At 35.9% G+C, this 19,918-nt stretch overlaps 3 protein-coding genes across 3 annotated transcripts; all 3 read left to right on the top strand.

Moving 5' to 3' along the window:
• The first annotated feature begins 3,702 nt into the window (after nt 1–3,702).
• On the top strand, nt 3,703–4,928 carry LOC116194817 (germin-like protein subfamily 1 member 13). The gene is made up of 2 exons (XM_031523715.1): nt 3,703–3,863; nt 4,076–4,928. Exons 1-2 carry the CDS (start codon nt 3,749–3,751, stop codon nt 4,627–4,629), a joined length of 669 nt encoding a protein of 222 aa, XP_031379575.1. The 5' UTR covers nt 3,703–3,748; the 3' UTR covers nt 4,630–4,928.
• A 9,356-nt stretch (nt 4,929–14,284) lies between these two features.
• On the top strand, nt 14,285–15,519 carry LOC116194880 (germin-like protein subfamily 1 member 13). The gene is made up of 2 exons (XM_031523786.1): nt 14,285–14,437; nt 14,650–15,519. The coding sequence occupies exons 1-2, from the start codon at nt 14,323–14,325 to the stop codon at nt 15,201–15,203; spliced, it is 669 nt and encodes a 222-aa protein (XP_031379646.1). The 5' UTR covers nt 14,285–14,322; the 3' UTR covers nt 15,204–15,519.
• Nucleotides 15,520–18,379: 2,860 nt separating this feature from the next.
• Nucleotides 18,380–19,588, top strand: LOC116194879 (germin-like protein subfamily 1 member 13). The gene is made up of 2 exons (XM_031523785.1): nt 18,380–18,528; nt 18,740–19,588. The coding sequence occupies exons 1-2, from the start codon at nt 18,414–18,416 to the stop codon at nt 19,291–19,293; spliced, it is 669 nt and encodes a 222-aa protein (XP_031379645.1). The 5' UTR covers nt 18,380–18,413; the 3' UTR covers nt 19,294–19,588.
• The last annotated feature ends 330 nt before the right edge of the window (nt 19,589–19,918 follow it).

Below are 19,918 nucleotides of genomic sequence, written 5' to 3'. Positions count from 1 at the left end.
ATTCACCTCCTAGGGCAAAGTATAAAGGAAGATACATGTAAAACATACATCAGGAAAAAAGGTTACAATTTCTAGCTAGCCATCCAAAAACCAATGATCCTCATTAACTACCTTTTGCTACAATTCATCATGGATTTCAATTAATTCAATTCGAGTTGGGTTGACCTACTAATGAATGAACTCTTTCACCATTCATAAGAGATTTCAATCCGAAATCTTATTTAAGGAAAATAAACAGCGAACTATTGGAATCAACCACCATTGGTATATAATTTGGAGTTCTAATAGGTGGAAGCTTCATGCATGAAAAAATAAACTTCGGATTGTTGCAACAAGTTTGTAACTTATAAGTTAGAATGGATGAGTGCTAGCCCGTAGTGCCTTCGGTGTGCAAATACATGCGTGAATTTTCGTATCAATAGTATATTTTTGTAACAATGCATATGTTTTTTCAGCTGACACTACATCAATGCATATTAGTCCCTCCCAAATCATAACAAAATGTATATGTGTCATTTGCGTATTATTTATATATGGGCGTGTGCGAAGTGGAAGGTACAATAGGATAACTTTATTTTCTTATATATTAATCTACATCTATACTAATATATCGGATCTCACTTTTATATTTAATTTTACCCTCATAAAATATATATTCTGAACCAATAAAAGTGTTGGCTGAGTGGTAAGCAGCTCACCTCCGTAAGGAGGATAATACAAGTTCGAACCCCGGGAAGCGCACTTGTTAGGAGGAAGAATAACCTTCAATGCTCGATATCTCGACTGAATTAGTCAGACTCCATTGGCCTTCTGGATACCAGGGTACACACCGAAAAAATATATATTCTGAACCGAGTTAAAAATGAAAAATAAGAAAAGGGATCGACTATTTAAATTGTTTCTTTCTCTCTCTTCTTTAACTTCCTTAAAACTTACTCCAAAAATCACAATTTGGATAATTTTATTTCTTAGCAGACTAACTCAATTTGAATATGGATTAACCGGACCTATTGACCTTTTTGAATATCATGTAATGCATACCAAAAAAAGAAATTCCAAAATACTTCTCCTTAATAATTAATTAAGTTGCAAAACAGCCCCCACATTCTTTTATTTATTTATCTAATTTATTTTAGCTATTCACTAAAAATCACCACTTATTTAAACTTTTAGTAAATTACTGACAGAGAAAGTAAGATCACATATTTCAATGCAAATTGCACATATTTGGAAGTAATTAAAATATTTAAAACTTAAAACTAAAGTACACAAATTTGAAACAACTTTACTTAGCTTTTTAGTAAAATACTCAACTGTTACTTACAATAATTAGTAATTTACTTGATGTTATGGTGCAAGTAATTTTATTGATTACACCACAGAATTCCTCTGTTAATTGAAGTATTTAAATAAATAAAAATGAAGGAATAATGGAGTCCAATTTATTTAACCTGTGTTTGCACACATGAATTTTTAGAAATTGTTTATAACATTTGCAATTTTCCAAGGGAGGGCCCCGGTTTGTTTGGCAGGCAAGAGAGAGCGAGTGGGAGTGTAAAGAGGATAAAAATGAAGGGGGTGGGTTAGTAGTTATTTGTTACAATTCGTAATTGTGATGTACAGACCCCGGCTGCATGAAATTAATAAATGTTTTGATACTTTGTCCGCACCCTTAAATTTGCAATGTCTCATTTAGAAGGTGAGGGGTCAACGATGATTAATTATCAATTTTTATTAATTGGATATCATTTTATCCCCTATTATTTCTGTTATTAATTATGCATCTCCTTAAAAATAGTACTAGTATTATCATCATGGTTGATCCAAACCGCTTAAGAAAAGTCTCCGGTTCAAATATCATGAATGGAGAAATTCCATGCTAAAAGAATTTTACCCATTAATGAACTGATCCGGCTCGATCTTGAATTAGTTGGACTCATCGGGCTTCTAAATAGTGGTGCATGCAAAAATAAAATAAAATAAAATAAAAACTGTAATGATATTTTATCGATACTTTACATGTTTTTGGGTAATGAATCTTTCTCCGAGCAAATTAATTATAACAAATAAAAATCTACAAAAACTAAAAAAGAAAAACAAATCGCTTTGATCGTTTGCTCATCGTGTATATATGTGGACTATTTGTTTATTCATCGAATTTGTTGTTTTTTCTTGTAAACTGATGAGTTCTGAAACTTTAAGATCGTCGGAGAGTGGTCGGAGTGGTGGAATTTGCCTGTACTCCAGTGAGGGAATCAAAGCTTCCAGTGAGAGAATTTCCTTAGAGAAAGTCCGAATATAGAAATGAATTCATTATCTATTTCGGCTTTACTAATTCCACTCATGGACATTTAGGCTAGGCCGAACTTATCGGTCTTTCGGGCTGTATGAAAGCTATGTGGGCCTTTGTTGGTTGATTGGGCTGAACCCTTCATTCCACAGGTACAGTCGAGGCCCAACTCTTTTATCTGTTAATATATGTCCATATCATTTACTTTTAAACATGTTTAGTTTTATCTATATATGTACCTCATGCTGCGACAATTACTCTTTCAAATTAATAATATAAAGAAGGTGTCAAGATATATGAGAGGTTTGGCTGGTAAAATATGTATATGTTTTCTCCCGGAATCACAAGAGTAGTGTCTCCCACAATTTTACTCACCGAAAAAAAAAATGTATGTTTCCAACTAAAGTTTCCGATGGAGAGTCAACATCGAGATACGTATTACTTTTGTATGCAATTTCTTGTTTTTTTATTCAATTTTTGATGGAGTGGATATATCGTCTATTCCACATCTAACGTCTCGGGTCATGAGGTAAGTCATGATATCATTTCCACATATATAATTTGGAGTTTTAATTAATATAAACATAGGTGCATTTAAGAAATCAACTTGGAATAAATTAATAACGATCCTTAACTTGGGAAAGGGAAGAGGGAAAATTTATGGAAAATGTTCGACGACCAAGTGAATAGTGAGACACCCTTTCTGCTCTTCTTGTAAGTAGTAGGACCACGACATACTTATCGAAAAATCTAATAGGATTCATTGTACTAGCCCTTGATCATCTTTTGTATCTGAAAAAAAAAATTCTAGTTTATATTGCGTCGCAAACTATCACTCTCCGTATGTGTACATACGTAGGTGGGATCGTACGTGTGGTCCCATCTTGTATCAACGTGGTAAAAGAGATGAATGCAGATGATACATGTATCTGTATTTTCTTCGATAATAATAAACACGTCCGCATAGATATATATATATATATATATCAGTCCACTCCATAAATACATGCAATTACATGAGTTGTATGATGCTATATATGTAATATATGTTATAAATACAGAGGAGCCGATCTTCTCTGTGTTGACCCTCTTTTGTTTATCTTCAACTCCCTACAATTTCTTAGTGTTTTTTCTCTTTTCGGGGGACTACAATTTCTTAACTAGTAGTTGAAATGCAAATTCTAAGGCGTACTCCCGTTTTTCCTTTCTGGAAGAACGGAAAAAGGTTGGGTTTTAATTGGTCTTATATAGTTGTTGTAGAATGTTTCGTACTCACGATTAAGAAGATAATTTGAAATGGGACGGTCAATTATTTATATATGTGCATTAGAAGAATAGGTAAACAATTGTGCTAAATTAATCTGGATTTGGTCAATCCCTCTTATCTATAAATAAGCTTGCTATGTCGTCTCAATCCTTCATACCCAAATATAACTAAGTCCAACTTAATCACACATAATGAAGCTCTTTGTGATCCTCTTCGCGTGTGCTTTGGCAATCTCAAGTAGCTTTGCCTATGATCCCAGTCCCCTCCAGGATATTTGTGTAGCTATAGCTGAGCCCAAAAATGCTGGTAATTTACATATAAACCCATCTATGTTCTCACTTATATCTTTTTCCGTATATCTATGTCTAATTAATGCATACATATTAACATATTAAGCTTCCACTCATAACTGAAAGAACATTACAAATTCATTTGGGGCTTATTAAAGCTTGAGCATGCGTTTTCTGTACATATAATATAATTAGTTATGTTGTTCTAACATTTTTTTTTCCTTGCAGTGTTTGTGAATGGGAAATTCTGCAAGAACCCAAATCTTACGGTTGCTGATGATTTCCTCTACCAAGGGCTCAACATGCCCGGGGATACCAATAACAAGCTTGGGTCAAAAGTGACCCCTGTCACCGTTGATCAGATCCCAGGGCTCAACACTCTAGGGATCTCTGCAGCACGTATCGATTTCGCCCCATACGGCCTGAACCCACCGCACACCCACCCTCGTGGAACTGAGTTCCTCATAGTCGTCGAGGGCGAGCTCTATGTTGGGTTCGTCTTGTCTAACCAACTAGGAAACAGGCTCATCACCAAAGTCTTGAAGCCTGGAGACGTGTTTGTGTTCCCAATTGGGATGATTCACTTCCAGCTCAACGTGGGAAAGAGCAATGCTGTTGCATTTGCGGGCTTGAGCAGCCAGAACCCTGGAGTCATAACAATTGCCAATGCCGTGTTCGGAGCTAAGCCATCGATTAACCCGGATGTCTTGACCAAGGCATTCCAGGTGGATAAGAAAGCTATAGATTATCTACAATCCCAGTTCTGGTACGACAACAACTGAAACCAAAGGATGGAGTGAAAGAGCATAACTACGATATATCCATCAAATAAAACCAATCGAGCGTGGGCGTTTGTTTCCTTCACTCATGGTTAATATATATTTTATTTATGTTCGTGCGTGGTGGAAAGATTTGGTATGTCTTCCAAAATAAAGATGATGCGTTCAATGTCTAGTGTTAATTGTGTTTGTTATTCTTATGAAATTGGAGATTCTACCGCGGTTGGTACCGAAAAACAATTATCACGGTTGTTTTATTCTTGACCGTCGGATTCAATGACATACAATCATGACCGTATAAATGTCCTGTACTTTTTTATTTTAAGATTCACCCATTATATTTTGTACAATTATCCGTGGTTGTTTTTGGATGCCAACCGTTATGAAATACTTTCTTTTTCATCACTATGCTCCAATTACTCTCCCTCACACACACAAAATTCACAAATAATTTCGATTAGCAGCAATGCGTCAAGACTCAGCTCTAACTTAATTCTCCAACTTTACTGCTCTTTCGAGGATTCCTCATAGATTTTTATTTCTTTTTTAGTGATTTAATGTTATTCAAACAACAATATGGCAATGGTCCCAATGAAGGAACTCACTTGCAATCATTGCATGTTTGACATTCCAAAATGATAAGTTTTTATAGCTTTCCCGACAATATTCAACGTCCGAGCTTATCGATATATAGCATGGAAATTTTTGGACCTAACCTGACTACAGAAAAGCAAAAAATACTCTTATCTTGAACAAAAATCATTCTTAACCAGTAAACTAATTAATATTACCCGTAATTTTACTGAAAAGTATTCAAGTGCTTTTTTTACCAGAAAAAAGAAAAAAAACAGCTTTGTTTTTTCCTTAAAAAAACTTTTATTTACTATATTGATTCTGGGGGTTTATAGTCCATGTCTAGCTAAAAATCTTCAGATAACTCTACGAAACAATGCGTAAAAAGAATGAAAATTAATTGAACACCCTTGCTTTCTCTCTCTATATATATATATTAACAGGGACCATCCCATAATTATTGAATAGAGGGGAGGAAGGCTCTTTGAGGAGATGAATAAGTTTTGTTGTATTTTTCAGTAGGATTTGTTAGATTTTCCATACCATACATACCATACAAAACCAATATGAGTCATTAGATCTCCCCTTATTCAATATGAACCGTCCATTGTACATACTTTTTTTAAAGTATTTTCATTATTCTTTCGTATTTTCCTCCTATAATCTTTCACCAGTGTTACAAATTTATCAATAATAGTCCTCCACATACAAGTATTAACCAGTCAAAGACCAGTAATCTATTGACAGATCCCCTTGCTCATAAAAAAATTTAATTCGATAATCATCACCATCTCGAAAAGTATCAATGATATGAACATAAGAATTTATAAGAAATTCCTACAAAGAAAAATCAATAATCATTGTCCAATGAATATTTGATACCTAAACTGCCATTCTCTTTCTCTGCTTATTTTCTTAGGAATACTGTACTCATCAACTAAATTATCCTAATTATACTCACCTGATGGCGAAGGAAGCCACAGTCGGAGACATCTAGTTCGCATTTTCTCGCAACGACCTCACCTTCAGCTTACTCATCGAGTTCTATCTCTCCCAGATTGAATCCCTCAACTCTCTCCTCCAATGCGTTGTACTCATCAACTGGATTATCCTTATTATACTCACCTGATGGTCAAGGAAGCCACAATCGGAGACATCCAGCTCGCGTCATCCCGCAATGACCGCACCTCCTGCCGGCTCGCCTAGTTCTACTTCCCTCAAATTGAATCCCCCAATTCCCTCCTCCAATTGATCGTGGAGATCTTAGAGGTTTTATTTTATAACCGATTCAATGATGCTTTATCGAACCCTATGGTTTTATTTGCTAACCGGTTTGGTTCAATATTACAAGAGGTTCAATATTCCACGTCATCAGGCCGGATTTATGATGGCAGTGAACATTGACGAAAAGAATTGTGGATGAAAATAACATTTTATGTAATATCAGAAGGAGATCGTAAGTTTTGCAGGATGTTTTTGAAATTTTGAAACTTATAAAAATGGACGGTTGATAATAGATTGAGGATGATATAAGAGCCAAAACTAATTTTGTGTGGTATGGAAAAAGTTAAAATAGGCACCGTCGAATTTGGCATTTTTATATATCTAGTTTTTCTTCTTTTCCAAGATTTTTTTTTTGGATTTTTCACACCATACAACACTAATTTGGGCCCTCGTATCCCTCTCAATCTAATATGGACAGATCATTTTTAGAGGTTATAAAATTTTAAAAATAACCTTGAAAAATCACATTTTGGTCCCTTTATTATATAAAATGTGATTTTCGCCAATGACTCTTTTCTTCAGCGTTCGATCCCTTAAGAAATCTGATCTAATGACGCGGATTCATGTTACTGCGCCATGTGTAATATTGAACCAAACTGGTTAAGGTTCAATAAAACGATTTCGATTGAATCATCGAATTGGCTTAGATAATAAAGCCGGTTAGAGCCACCATCTCAATGAACGTCCGTCATCGTCGCACCGCCGGGGTCAGGTGGATGCATGACGACCTATGGCTGCCGAATGGAATGTCGATTGGCGTCTCTGAGGTTTCACCGCCGTTGAATGACGACTGAGCTCAAACCTCTCATCGCGACGTCAGCACGTGAGGTCGACCTCCCTCGGAGGTCCGAATTTTTTTTGTCTCCGGTGACAAAAAAACCTAAAATCAAGCAGATTCTTTTTCGAAAAGAAAATCAAAAAAGATATGTTAGCTTAATTACCTTATTTGATATAATACTTGACCAAAAGAATTTCCTTAAATCAAGCGTATTTATTTAAGAAACAATCTCAGAATAGATATCATAGCATGACTATATATTCTCACAAGAAATAAATTTAGAAACGACCAAAAATTGTAATTGTAGAAATAAAATTAAGGTAACATTATCTGTATTGACAGATTGTGGCATTTGATCGAACCATAAGCAACCCCAGACTGTTATTGTTAAAGTCGCCATTAATATGATGATGATTTCTAACTAAGAAAAAGAAAAGCAAGACGACCACTATTTTAAAAAATTGTTTCGAGACCTACAGTCTCTGGCATTCTTGCATTTTTTCGCAAACAAATAGTTAAACAAAATTTGTGAACCAGTTCGGTTAGGGGTACAGTTCAATTAATGCAGTCGGCTTGAAGGGTGGTTTATGGTTAATGATAGGGCACTTCCTCGTTGGACCACGCATAAAGGCTAATTTGTAATAATGGTGAATGTTTGCGGGAGGAAAATAAGAAAATAAAAAATAAAAATACATAAAAAAAATTATGTACAATGGACGGTCCATATTAAATCAGAGGGGATGTAAGGACTCATATTAGTTTTGTACAGTATGAAAAATCTAAATATCCCTACCGAAGAAGTACCAATTTTTCTTTCATAAAATATTGTTAGCACCCCATTTTGGTCCACCAGCTACAGCAAAGTCTTGAACTAATTAGGCCATAATATGAGTTCCAGCAAAAAATAATCAGACAAAGTCGGTTTACTATTCAAGATAAGATCGATAGGGTTGACCAGGCGACTCAAGAAATATGATGACCAAGGAAGGTTTCAGTGCCTCCCAAAAGGTTTACGAAAGGATGACAGATCTTGTCCAGACAAGCAGTATAATGCACAAACATGCAAACATGCAATTGAATCAATTAGTGTTGCGTCGGTTACCCGTACTGGGCAAAACCGGTTCCCAAGCTCCCAGTGCATTAAGTCATGATAAACCAATATCAGGCTTGTCGGCATCGCCCTTCTGCACATATCAACATTACCTTGTCCTTTGTGTTACAAAATTTGAATGTGCAATTGATTGGGATCCAGACTCCTCCAACATCCCTTAAATCCATGCGGGACCCACGGCCACTTTTCCATTTTTATTTGCAAACCAGGTCCATTCTCTTTCTTTATTTGCAATCTAACATTTTTCTTATTATTTTGCAAACTAGCACGTTACTTTTATTTATTTACAAAACTAGCACCACCTTTTCATTATTCACAAATTGGCCCCAATCTTTTGTTTTTCATAAAACTAGCCCCATTCTTTATTTCATTTGCAAAATTAGTCTCATTCTTTCCTAATCTAGCACATTCCATCCATATTTCTCTTAAACTCACATCCAAGTCTTTTCTTTCCTATTTTATTTTACATTTGGTCACTTTTTCTCCTTTTATTTCCCATTAACTTTTCTTCCATTTTTGATCTTATTCTTCCATCTTGAATCCCACTTCCAAATCCAATTTTCTTCTTGCTTCTTTCTCTTTATGGCTGAATCCTTTTTGCATCAATTATATTCCTCTCTTGCATTTTCCTTCCAATTATGTTTCTTCCTTCATATGGCCGAATTTCACTCATTCATTGTAGTCTTGCATGGCCAAATCTTTCCTCCTTTAACCGGTCTCCAAACTCATTCAATCCTTTGCCATTCTAAGAATCATTCCAAGCTCATTCCATCAATCAAGCTTCCTCATTAATTTCGGCAAAAACATGGCTGCATTCATTTCCTTTGACCGGCCATTCATGACACTTTATGCCATTTAATCATTTTTCTAGTTTGCTCTTTGATTGGCAAAAATTCCTCCTTTAATAAAATCATTCATTTTGCAGCAAAGAAAGCAAGAATTCGGCCAAAAAGGGGCAGCTGCAAGGGAGAAAAGAAAGAAAGAAATTTCATTAATGACTTTCCTCATTGTGTGACAATTTCTAAACTCGCATTCACCTTCCAAGTTCACACTCCCTCAAGCATTTACTCTCTTAATTTCAGCAGAAAAACACATTCAAAAGAAGCCAAGAATTCGGCTAAGTTCAGCTGAAAAAGAAAAAAAAAAGAAGGAAGTTCGTGAAGGTTTTCCTGGTTTTACACAATTTTCCTATCTAAGCCTCTCCTCCTTGTCTTGCCCGAAAATCACATTCATCTCTCCATTAATTCTTGAGAGGATTCGGTCAGCAGGAGGATGAGGAACACGGCTAGGTTCATAGCAGAAAGGAAGAAAGGAAGTTTGTAGAAAATTTCCCGGTTTTTGCGAAACTTTATTATCCAAGCCTCACCTTCCTCTTTGCACATGACATTAATTCATTTCTCCCATTCATTTTTTATCAGAGATTTAGGAAGATTTCGGTCAGCATGGTGAGCTGAATAGGGGCCAGGTTCAGCTGAAAAAGAAAAAAGGAAGTTCGTGGGAATTTGCCCGATTTTTTGGCACAACTTTCCGATCTAAAACCTTCCTTCTCCTCTTACCCATCACCCTCATTGATTCAGAATTCATTCAGCAATTTTCGAAAGGGAGGGAGTGAGCAGAGAACAGAGAGAATTCGGAGGAAAAGAGGGCTGTAGAGGAGAGAACAAAAAAAAAAACCGTTATTGTCAAAAAACGTTGTTTTTCGGGCAAAACATCCATCTACCCTCACCCAAACTTCGAAAAAATACATACCCCACCTATTTTCGACCTTTTCAATCCATTGGTGACATCCATTTAGCCATTTGGAGTCCCTAGCCACCCGCTCCAGAGCTGAACGGAAACGAGCTCTTTGTAGATTTTAAGGTTTCCTTGCGTTCTTCGACCCCTAGGACTAAGGCGAGTCGTACGATTCTTCCTTGACGGGTCTCTAACGATCCTCACTCTCCCCGTGACACGAAGGTCACGATCCGAGAGCCGTTCTACTGTGCAAACTACCCGAATTTTTTTATTTTTCTTTGTCTCTCTTTAAGGTTTCACAGTTTTTTCCTTGTTGATTTGGGTCAGCTAGGGTACTCACCTCTTGAGCACCATCCACAGCCACTTCCGTGGATCTCTTAACAACCTTGAACAAACCGTACTTGATCGGAGGAGACACCCCTCCTTTTCCTCACAGTCTCACCTCACCTGAGCTCCAAGGAATGCTTACTCGGATCATTATTGTACCTGAGCATCCAGCAGATCACCTCACACTTTCCCCGACTCATTTTCATCCTTAAGGCATAGGTATGACATCCACTAAACCCTTAGAGGAGTTAGGTCTTTTAATTTTCGAGTATTGTGGGGTGATAAGGCGGTCCCATATCGATTTCCATGCATGTTTTGGTATGAACCGATGCCCCTTTTTATCGATTTCGTTAAATCCCATATTGTTATGCATGCTTGAATGTTTTGTTTGAAATTCCGAGATTATGTGGATACTGATTTCGCATTTGTTTGTTATTGTCGTGTTGTCGATTCAATACTCGCATGAATTGTGATGATGAGAAATATGTGTCTTGGATGAAAATAACATGAATCGGTCTAATCATTAAACCCGACTTTTAAAAAAATGAGGCATGTGAAAAGAAATCGATATGAATACGAATTTGAATATTTTCAAATAATCGGATTTAGAATTGATTGTTTGAAATGAGAATGAGCCCACAGGAATTAACCTCATGCTCATTCGGCTATTAAAGATAAAATCGACTAAACAAACCAAGACCGGTTTAATTAATCACTTGGACTTAAAATCGACGAATTAATTTTATTGTGATCATTTTGCCCATATTCTTGTGCTTGGAATGATGAATGTGTCTTTGATTAAAACCTCACATGAATTGGTTTAATCACGTAAAGTGGATTAAAAATTTTGATTTAACCTCAAGACAGTCGGAAATTAGAGTTTATCGGGCGATCCACCAATGGCCATTCCGATGGCTCAAAACCCGTAAATTAAAGCATTCGGCAAGTTTTAATTAACTTAAAATTCCACACACGGGGTAATCGGGATGTTAAATTTGGCTAAATTAAATCACTTGACTCTTTTAAATGAATTGCACGAACCAATTAATAATCAGTAATCGCATTGACAGTTCAAGAACTGTTAGTCATTTTCTTTTTAAATTCACAATTTCAAAAGCATTGAGATATGTGCCACGTAATCTTGATTTTTCATACACACACATATTTTTCGGTTTAAGGGCATGACTACCGGTTCTTGTCTTGTCGTCACTCTAGTATAGGTTTGTGTTTAGAACGAGTTAAAATAAGGAAAAACAGATTAATCTCAAACTCGGCTTAAATCAAACATGTGCAAATATTCAAGTAGAGGGTTAGGTTTCGGGTTTTAGGTGAAAATACTCTTAATTTGTAAAAGTCATATTGTCATGATACAGAATAATGTAAAAACAATCCACACATTCGAGACTTGATTACAGACATTGTGTTTTGTCAGGTTCACTAAAATAAAGCCGAATTCTACAGGCCCTCTTTAACACTCTTTTTGTTTATTTTAAGGTAGGATTTGTATGCCAAGATATCCCGGTTAATAATCAGTTAATTCACATAAATTCGGCTATAACAAAAACTCATAGTTTGTTTATTTGAGCTTGCTTGTTACATTTTTGCACTTGTTTGTTATGCGAGTCGAGCCTGATCCTTTATGACACGATTCACACAGGGTCCAACGCTCCTAACCGTCGATCACGGGGTCCAATGGCCCCATACACCAAGTGCGCATTTAATTGAATTTTCGATCTTTTCCAAAACCATACGGTGAGCATGAGTGGAATAATGGCCGAACGCGAACCGACTGTGATTCAGTCATTGTAATTTGTCTTTTATTTATTGGAGAGAACAATGTAAGGGTTTATATTGTATATTTATTCATGTAATAATCCTGATTGGAGAGTGGATGGTTCGAGTGTTTCTTCGAATTTACGGTGTCAAAACGGGCGAGACAAGTGCAACCCTAAATCATGCGGTAAATAAATAAAATGGCAAGCCTAGCAAGCTAGAGTACCGAAAGGGCGTGTGGGATATAGGCCCACACGTAATAGAACCCTCGAATTTGTAATTTTCGGTTCCGTACAGACCATTGCCTTAACATACTAGGTGTATCTCATACCCCTAGACCCGGGCAACTCACCAGCCGTCGACCTTCGGGTCGTAAACAGGTAATGGCGACACCTTCTCACGTGCGTCCGTTGCGCGTCCCTGGGAAGGTGGACACTCCCAACCGAGTTGCATTAGGCGCACGCATGCGTGCCCTGACGAGACGAAATTCGGGTGCGCACAAACACTATAACACAAATGCCCTACAAGGATAGAAATTAGAAGCATTAATATCTAGCTTCTAAATCTCCAATTTTTAGAAACAAATAACATATTTGTCTATTTATATGGTATTTTTTTCTTTATAAATCTTTAAATTCGGGAACAAATAAAAATGTGCCATGTATAAAGTATAATTAATTTAAAAAGTGCCTTTTATTGACTTCAATTAAAATTACTGAAATAATATGGTAATGTTTGAGCAATAGAGACTAATTTATACGACTTTAAAATGTTTAAATATATAAAGAAAACTAACATAGATTTGCTCAATTGAGCTTCAAACTTTTGTTTGTAAAGATAAAAGTTTTTCAAGTTAAGAATAAAGGAGCGGATATTTTGTTATCGTTATTTTATTCATTTTCAATTTTTCACTTTCTAGTCATTTGTTTTTATAAGAAACTTATCTCTTATATATATATATATATATATATTTCATTTGGCCTTCTCCTCAATGAAAGTATTTTCTGTTACCATGCTAATTTACATATTCTTGTCAACTCCTTTTCCTCCTCACAATATCTCTCTTGTCCTTCTCTAATTAAATTCGAAGACCACAAGAAATTTCGATCTTTCCACTGGAAGAGCAAATTATTTTAAAAACTCTAGAGGAAATTTTCCCGTAGAATTTTAAATGGAAGTCTATCAATTTTTTCTATAAAAAATTCTCACCAATTATTATGTTGGGATAGATATATTTTTTCGTTAGATTAATTTAAAACATAAAACTTATAAATATAAAGTAATAATGTTTTATTTAGAATCTAAAAATTATGGAAAATGTTGGACGACGAAGTGATTAGTGAGACACCCTTTCTGCTCTTCTTGTAACTAATAGGACCACGACATACTTATCGAAAAATCTAATAGGATTCATTGTACTAACCCTTGAGCATATTTTGTATCTGAAAAAAAAAAATTCTAGTTTATATTACGTCGCATACTATCACTTTCCATAGGTGTACATACGTAGGTGGGATCGTACGTGTGGTCCCATACTGTATCAAAGTGGTAAAAGAGATGAATGCAGATGATACATGTATCTGAATTTTCTTCGATAATAATAAACACGTCCGCATATATATATATATATATATATATATCAGTCCGCTCCATAAATACATGCAATTACATGAATTGTATGATGCTATATATGAAATATATATTATAAATACAGAGGAGCCGATCTTCTCTGTGTTGACCCTCTTTTTTTTTTATCTTCAATTCCCTGCAGTTTCTTAGTGTTTTTTTTTTCCTTTTCGGTGGACTACAATTTCTTAATTAGTAGTTAAAATGCAAATTCTAAGGCGTACTCCCGTTTTTCCTTTCTGGAAGAACGGAAAAAGGTTGGGTTTTAATTGGTCTTATATAGTTGTTGTAGAATGTTTCGTACTCACGATTAAGAAGATAATTTGAAATGGGACGGTCAATTATTTATATATGTGCATTAGAAGACTAGGTAAACAATTGTGCTAAATTAATCTGGATTTGGTCAATCCCTCTTATCTATAAATAAGCTTGCTATGTCGTCTCAATCCTTCATACCCAAATATAACTAAGTCCAACTTAATCACACATAATGAAGCTCTTTGTGATCCTCTTCGCGTGTGCTTTGGCAATCTCAAGTAGCTTTGCCTATGATCCCAGTCCCCTCCAGGATATTTGTGTAGCTATAGCTGAGCCCAAAAATGCTGGTAATTTACATATAAACCCATCTATGTTCTCACTTATATCTTTTTCCGTATATCTATGTCTAATTAATGCATACATATTAACATATTAAGCTTCCACTCATAACTGAAAGAACATTACAAATTCATTTGGGGCTTATTAAAGCTTGAGCATGCGTTTTCTGTACATATAATATAATTAGTTATGTTGTTCTAACATTTTTTTTTCCTTGCAATGTTTGTGAATGGGAAATTCTGCAAGAACCCAAATCTTACGGTTGCTGATGATTTCCTCTACCAAGGGCTCAACATGCCCGGGGATACCAATAACAAGCTTGGGTCAAAAGTGACCCCTGTCACCGTTGATCAGATCCCAGGGCTCAACACTCTAGGGATCTCTGCAGCACGTATCGATTTCGCCCCTTACGGCCTGAACCCACCGCACACCCACCCTCGTGGAACTGAGTTCCTCATAGTCGTCGAGGGCGAGCTCTATGTTGGGTTCGTCTTGTCTAACCAACTAGGAAACAGGCTCATCACCAAAGTCTTGAAGCCTGGAGACGTGTTTGTGTTCCCAATTGGGATGATTCACTTCCAGCTCAACGTGGGAAAGAGCAATGCTGTTGCATTTGCGGGCTTGAGCAGCCAGAACCCTGGAGTCATAACAATTGCCAATGCCGTGTTCGGAGCTAAGCCACCGATTAACCCGGATGTCTTGACCAAGGCATTCCAGGTGGATAAGAAAGCTATAGATTATCTACAATCCCAGTTCTGGTACGACAACAACTGAAACCAAAGGATGGAGTGAAAGAGCATAACTACGATATATCCATCAAATAAAACCAATCGAGCGTGGGCGTTTGTTTCCTTCACTGATGGTTAATATATATTTTATTTATGTTCGTGCGTGGTGGAAAGATTTGGTATGTCTTCCAAAATAAAGATGATGCTTTCAATGTCTAGTGTTAATTGTGTTTGTTGTTCTTATGAAATTGGAGATTCTACCGTGGTTGGTACCGAAAAACAATTATCACGGTTGTTTTATTCTTGACCGTCGGATTCAATGACATACAATCATGACCGTATAAATGTCCTGTACTTTTTTATTTTAAGATTCACCCATTATATTTTGTACAATTATCCGTGGTTGTTTTTGGATGCCAACCGTTATGAAATACTTTCTTTTTCATCACTATGCTCCAATTACTCTCCCTCACACACACAAAATTCACAAATAATTTCGATTAGCAGCAATGCGTCAAGACTCAGCTCTAATTTAATTCTCCAACTTTACTGCACTTTGAGGATTCCTCATAGATTTTTATTTCTTCAGCGTTCGATCCCTTAAGAAATTTGGTCTAATAACGCGGATTCATGTTACTGCGCCATGTGTAATATTGAACCAAACCGGTTAAGGTTCAATAAAACGATTTCGATTGAATCATCGAATTGGCTTAGATAATAAAGCCGGTTAGAGCCACCATCTCAATGAACGTCCGTCATCGTCGCACCGCCGGGGTCAGGTGGATGCATGACGACCTATGGTTGCCGAATGGAATGTCGACTGGCGTCTCTGAGGTTTCACCACCGTCGAATGAAGACTGAGCTCAAACCTCTCATCGCGACGTCAGCACGTGAGGTCGACCTCCCTCGGAGGTCCGAATTTTTTTTGTCTCCGGTGACAAAAAAACCTAAAATCAAGCAGATTCTTTTTCAAAAAGAAAATCAGAAAAGATATGTTAGCGTAATTACCTTATTTGATATAATACGTGACCAAAAGAATTTCCTTAAATCAAGCGTATTTGTTTAAGAAACAATCTCAGAATAGATATCATAGCATGACTATATATTCTCACAAGAAATAAATTTAGAAACGACCAAAAATTGTAATTGTAGAAATAAAATTAAGGTGACATTATCTGTATTGACAGATTGTGGCATTTGATCGAACCATAAGCAACCCAAGACTGTAATTGTTAAAGTCGCCATTAATATGATGATGATTTCTAACTAAGAAAAAGAAAAGCAAGACGACCACTATTTTTAAAAATTGTTTCGAGACCTACAGTCTCTGGCATGCTTGCATTTTTTCGCAAACAAATAGTTAAACAAAATTTGTGAACCGGTTCGGTTAGAGGTACAGTTCAATTAATGCAGTCGGCTTGAAGGGCGGTTTATGGTTAATGATAGGGCACTTCCTCATTGGACCACGCATAAAGGCTAATTTGTGATAATGATGAATGTTTGCGGGAGGAAAATAAGAAAGTAAAAAATAAAAATACCTAAAAAAAATTATGTACAATGGACGGTCCATATTAAATGAGAGGGGATGTAGGGAATCATATTAGTTTTGTACAGTATGAAAAATCTAAAAATCCCTACCGAAGAAGTACCAATTTTTCTTTCATAAAACACTATAACACAAATGCACTACAAAGATAGAAATTAGAGGCATTAATATCTAGCTTCTAAACCTCCAATTTTTAGAAACAAATAACATATTTGTCCATTTATATGGTATTTTTTCTTTATAAATCTTTAAATTCGGGAACAAATAAAAATGTGCCATGTATAAAGTATAATTAATTTAAAAAGTGCCTTTTATTGACTTCAATTAAAATTAGTGAAATAATATGGCAATGTTTGAGCAATAGAGACTAATTTATACGACTTTAAAATGTTTAAATATATAAAGAAAACTAACATAGATTTGCTCAATTGAGCTTCAAACTTTTGTTTTTAAAAATAAAAGTTTTTCAAGTTAAGAATAAAGGAGCGGATATTTTGTTATCGTGATTTTATTCATTTTCAATTTTTCACTTTCTAGTCATTTGTTTTTATAAGAAATTTATCTCTTATATATATATTTCATTTGGCTTTCTCCTCAATGAAAGTATTTTCAGTTACCATGGTAATTTACATATTCTTGTCAACTCCTTTTCCTCCTCACAATATCTCTCTTGTCCTTCTCTAATTTAATTCGAAGACCACAAGAAATTTCGATCTTTCCACTGGAAGAGCAAATTATTTTAAAAACTCTAGAGGAAATTTTCCCGTAGAATTTTAAATGGAAGTCTATCAATTTTTTCTATAAAAAATTCTCACCAATTATTATGTTGGGATAGATATATTTTTTCGTTAGATTAATTTAAAACATAAAACTTATAAATATAAAGTAATAATGTTTTATTTAGAATCTAAAAATTATGGAAAATGTTGGACGACGAGGTGATTAGTGAGACACCCTTTCTGCTCTTCTTGTAACTAATAGGACCACGACATACTTATCGAAAAATCTAATAGGATTCATTGTACTAACCCTTGAGCATATTTTGTATCTGAAAAAAAAAAAATTCTAGTTTATATTACGTCGCATACTATCACTTTCCATTGGTGTACATACGTAGGTGGGATCGTACGTGTGGTCCCATATTGTATCAAAGTGGTAAAAGAGATGAATGCAGATGATACATGTATCTGAATTTTCTTCGATAATAATAAACACGTCCGCATATATATATATATATCAGTCCGCTCCATAAATACAAGCAATTACATGAATTGTATGATGCTATATATGAAATATATATTATAAATACAGAGGAGCCGATCTTCTCTGTGTTGACCCTCTTTTTTTTATCTTCAACTCCCTGCAGTTTCTTAGTGTTTTTTTTTCCTTTTCGGTGGACTACAATTTCTTAATTAGTAGTTAAAATGCAAATTCTAAGGCGTACTCCCGTTTTTCCTTTCTGGAAGAACGGAAAAAGGTTGGGTTTTAATTGGTCTTATATAGTTGTTGTAGAATGTTTCGTACTCACGATTAAGAAGATAATTGGAAATGGGACGGTCAATTATTTATATATGTGCATTAGAAGACTAGGTAAACAATTGTGCTAAATTAATCTGGATTTGGTCAATCCCTCTTATCTATAAATAAGCTTGCTATGTCGTCTCAATCCTTCATACCCAAATATAACTAAGTCCAACTTAATCACACATAATGAAGCTCTTTGTGATCCTCTTCGTGTGTGCTTTGGCATTCTCAAGTAGCTTTGCCTATGATCCCAGTCCCCTCCAGGATATTTGTGTAGCTATAGCTGAGCCCAAAAATGCTGGTAATTACATATAAACCCATCTATGTTCTCACTTATATCTTTTTCCGTTTATCTATGTCTAATTAATGCATACATATTAACATATTAAGCTTCCACTCATAACTGAAAGAACATTACAAATTCAGTTGGGGCTTATTAAAGCTTGAGCATGCGTTTTCTGTACATATAATATAATTAGTTATGTTGTTCTAACATTTTTTTTTCCTTGCAGTGTTTGTGAATGGGAAATTCTGCAAGAACCCCAATCTTACGGTTGCTGATGATTTCCTCTACCAAGGGCTCAACATGCCCGGGGATACCAATAACAAGCTTGGGTCAAAAGTGACCCCTGTCACCGTTGATCAGATCCCAGGGCTCAACACTCTAGGGATCTCTGCAGCACGTATCGATTTCGCCCCTTACGGCCTGAACCCACCGCACACCCACCCTCGTGGAACTGAGTTCCTCATAGTCGTCGAGGGCGAGCTCTATGTTGGGTTCGTCTTGTCTAACCAACTAGGAAACAGGCTCATCACCAAAGTCTTGAAGCCTGGAGACGTGTTTGTGTTCCCAATTGGGATGATTCACTTCCAGCTCAACGTGGGAAAGAGCAATGCTGTTGCATTTGCGGGCTTGAGCAGCCAGAACCCTGGAGTCATAACAATTGCCAATGCCGTGTTCGGAGCTAAGCCACCGATTAACCCGGATGTCTTGACCAAGGCATTCCAGGTGGATAAGAAAGCTATAGATTATCTACAATCCCAGTTCTGGTACGACAACAACTGAAACCAAAGGATGGAGTGAAAGAGCATAACTACGATATATCCATCAAATAAAACCAATCGAGCGTGGGCGTTTGTTTCCTTCACTCATGGTTAATATATATTTTATTTATGTTCGTGCGTGGTGGAAAGATTTGGTATGTCTTCCAAAATAAAGATGATGCTTTCAATGTCTAGTGTTAATTGTGTTTGTTGTTCTTATGAAATTGGAGATTCTCCCGCGGTTGGTACCGAAAAACAATTATCACGGTTGTTTTATTCTTGACCGTCGGATTCAATGACATACAATCATGACCGTATAAATGTCCTGTACTTTTTTATTTTAAGATGCACCCATTATATTTTGTACAATTATCCGTGGTTGTTTTTGGATGCCAACCGTTATGAAATACTTTCTTTTTCATCACTATGCTCCAATTACTCTCCCTCACACACACAAAATTCACAAATAATTTCGATTAGCAGCAATGCGTCAAGACTCAGCTCTAACTTAATTCTCCAACTTTACTGCTCTTTCGAGGATTCCTCATAGATTTTTATTTCTTTTTTAGTGATTTAATGTTATTCAAACAACAATATGGCAATGGTCCCAATGAAGGAACTCACTTGCAATCATTGCATGTTTGACA

The sequence above is a fragment of the Punica granatum genome, chromosome 2, assembly GCF_007655135.1.
Source record: "Punica granatum isolate Tunisia-2019 chromosome 2, ASM765513v2, whole genome shotgun sequence".
Lineage (NCBI taxonomy): Eukaryota > Viridiplantae > Streptophyta > Magnoliopsida > Myrtales > Lythraceae > Punica > Punica granatum.
Note: the sequence above shows the minus strand (reverse complement) of the source record. Positions and strands in the feature narration are given on the sequence as shown.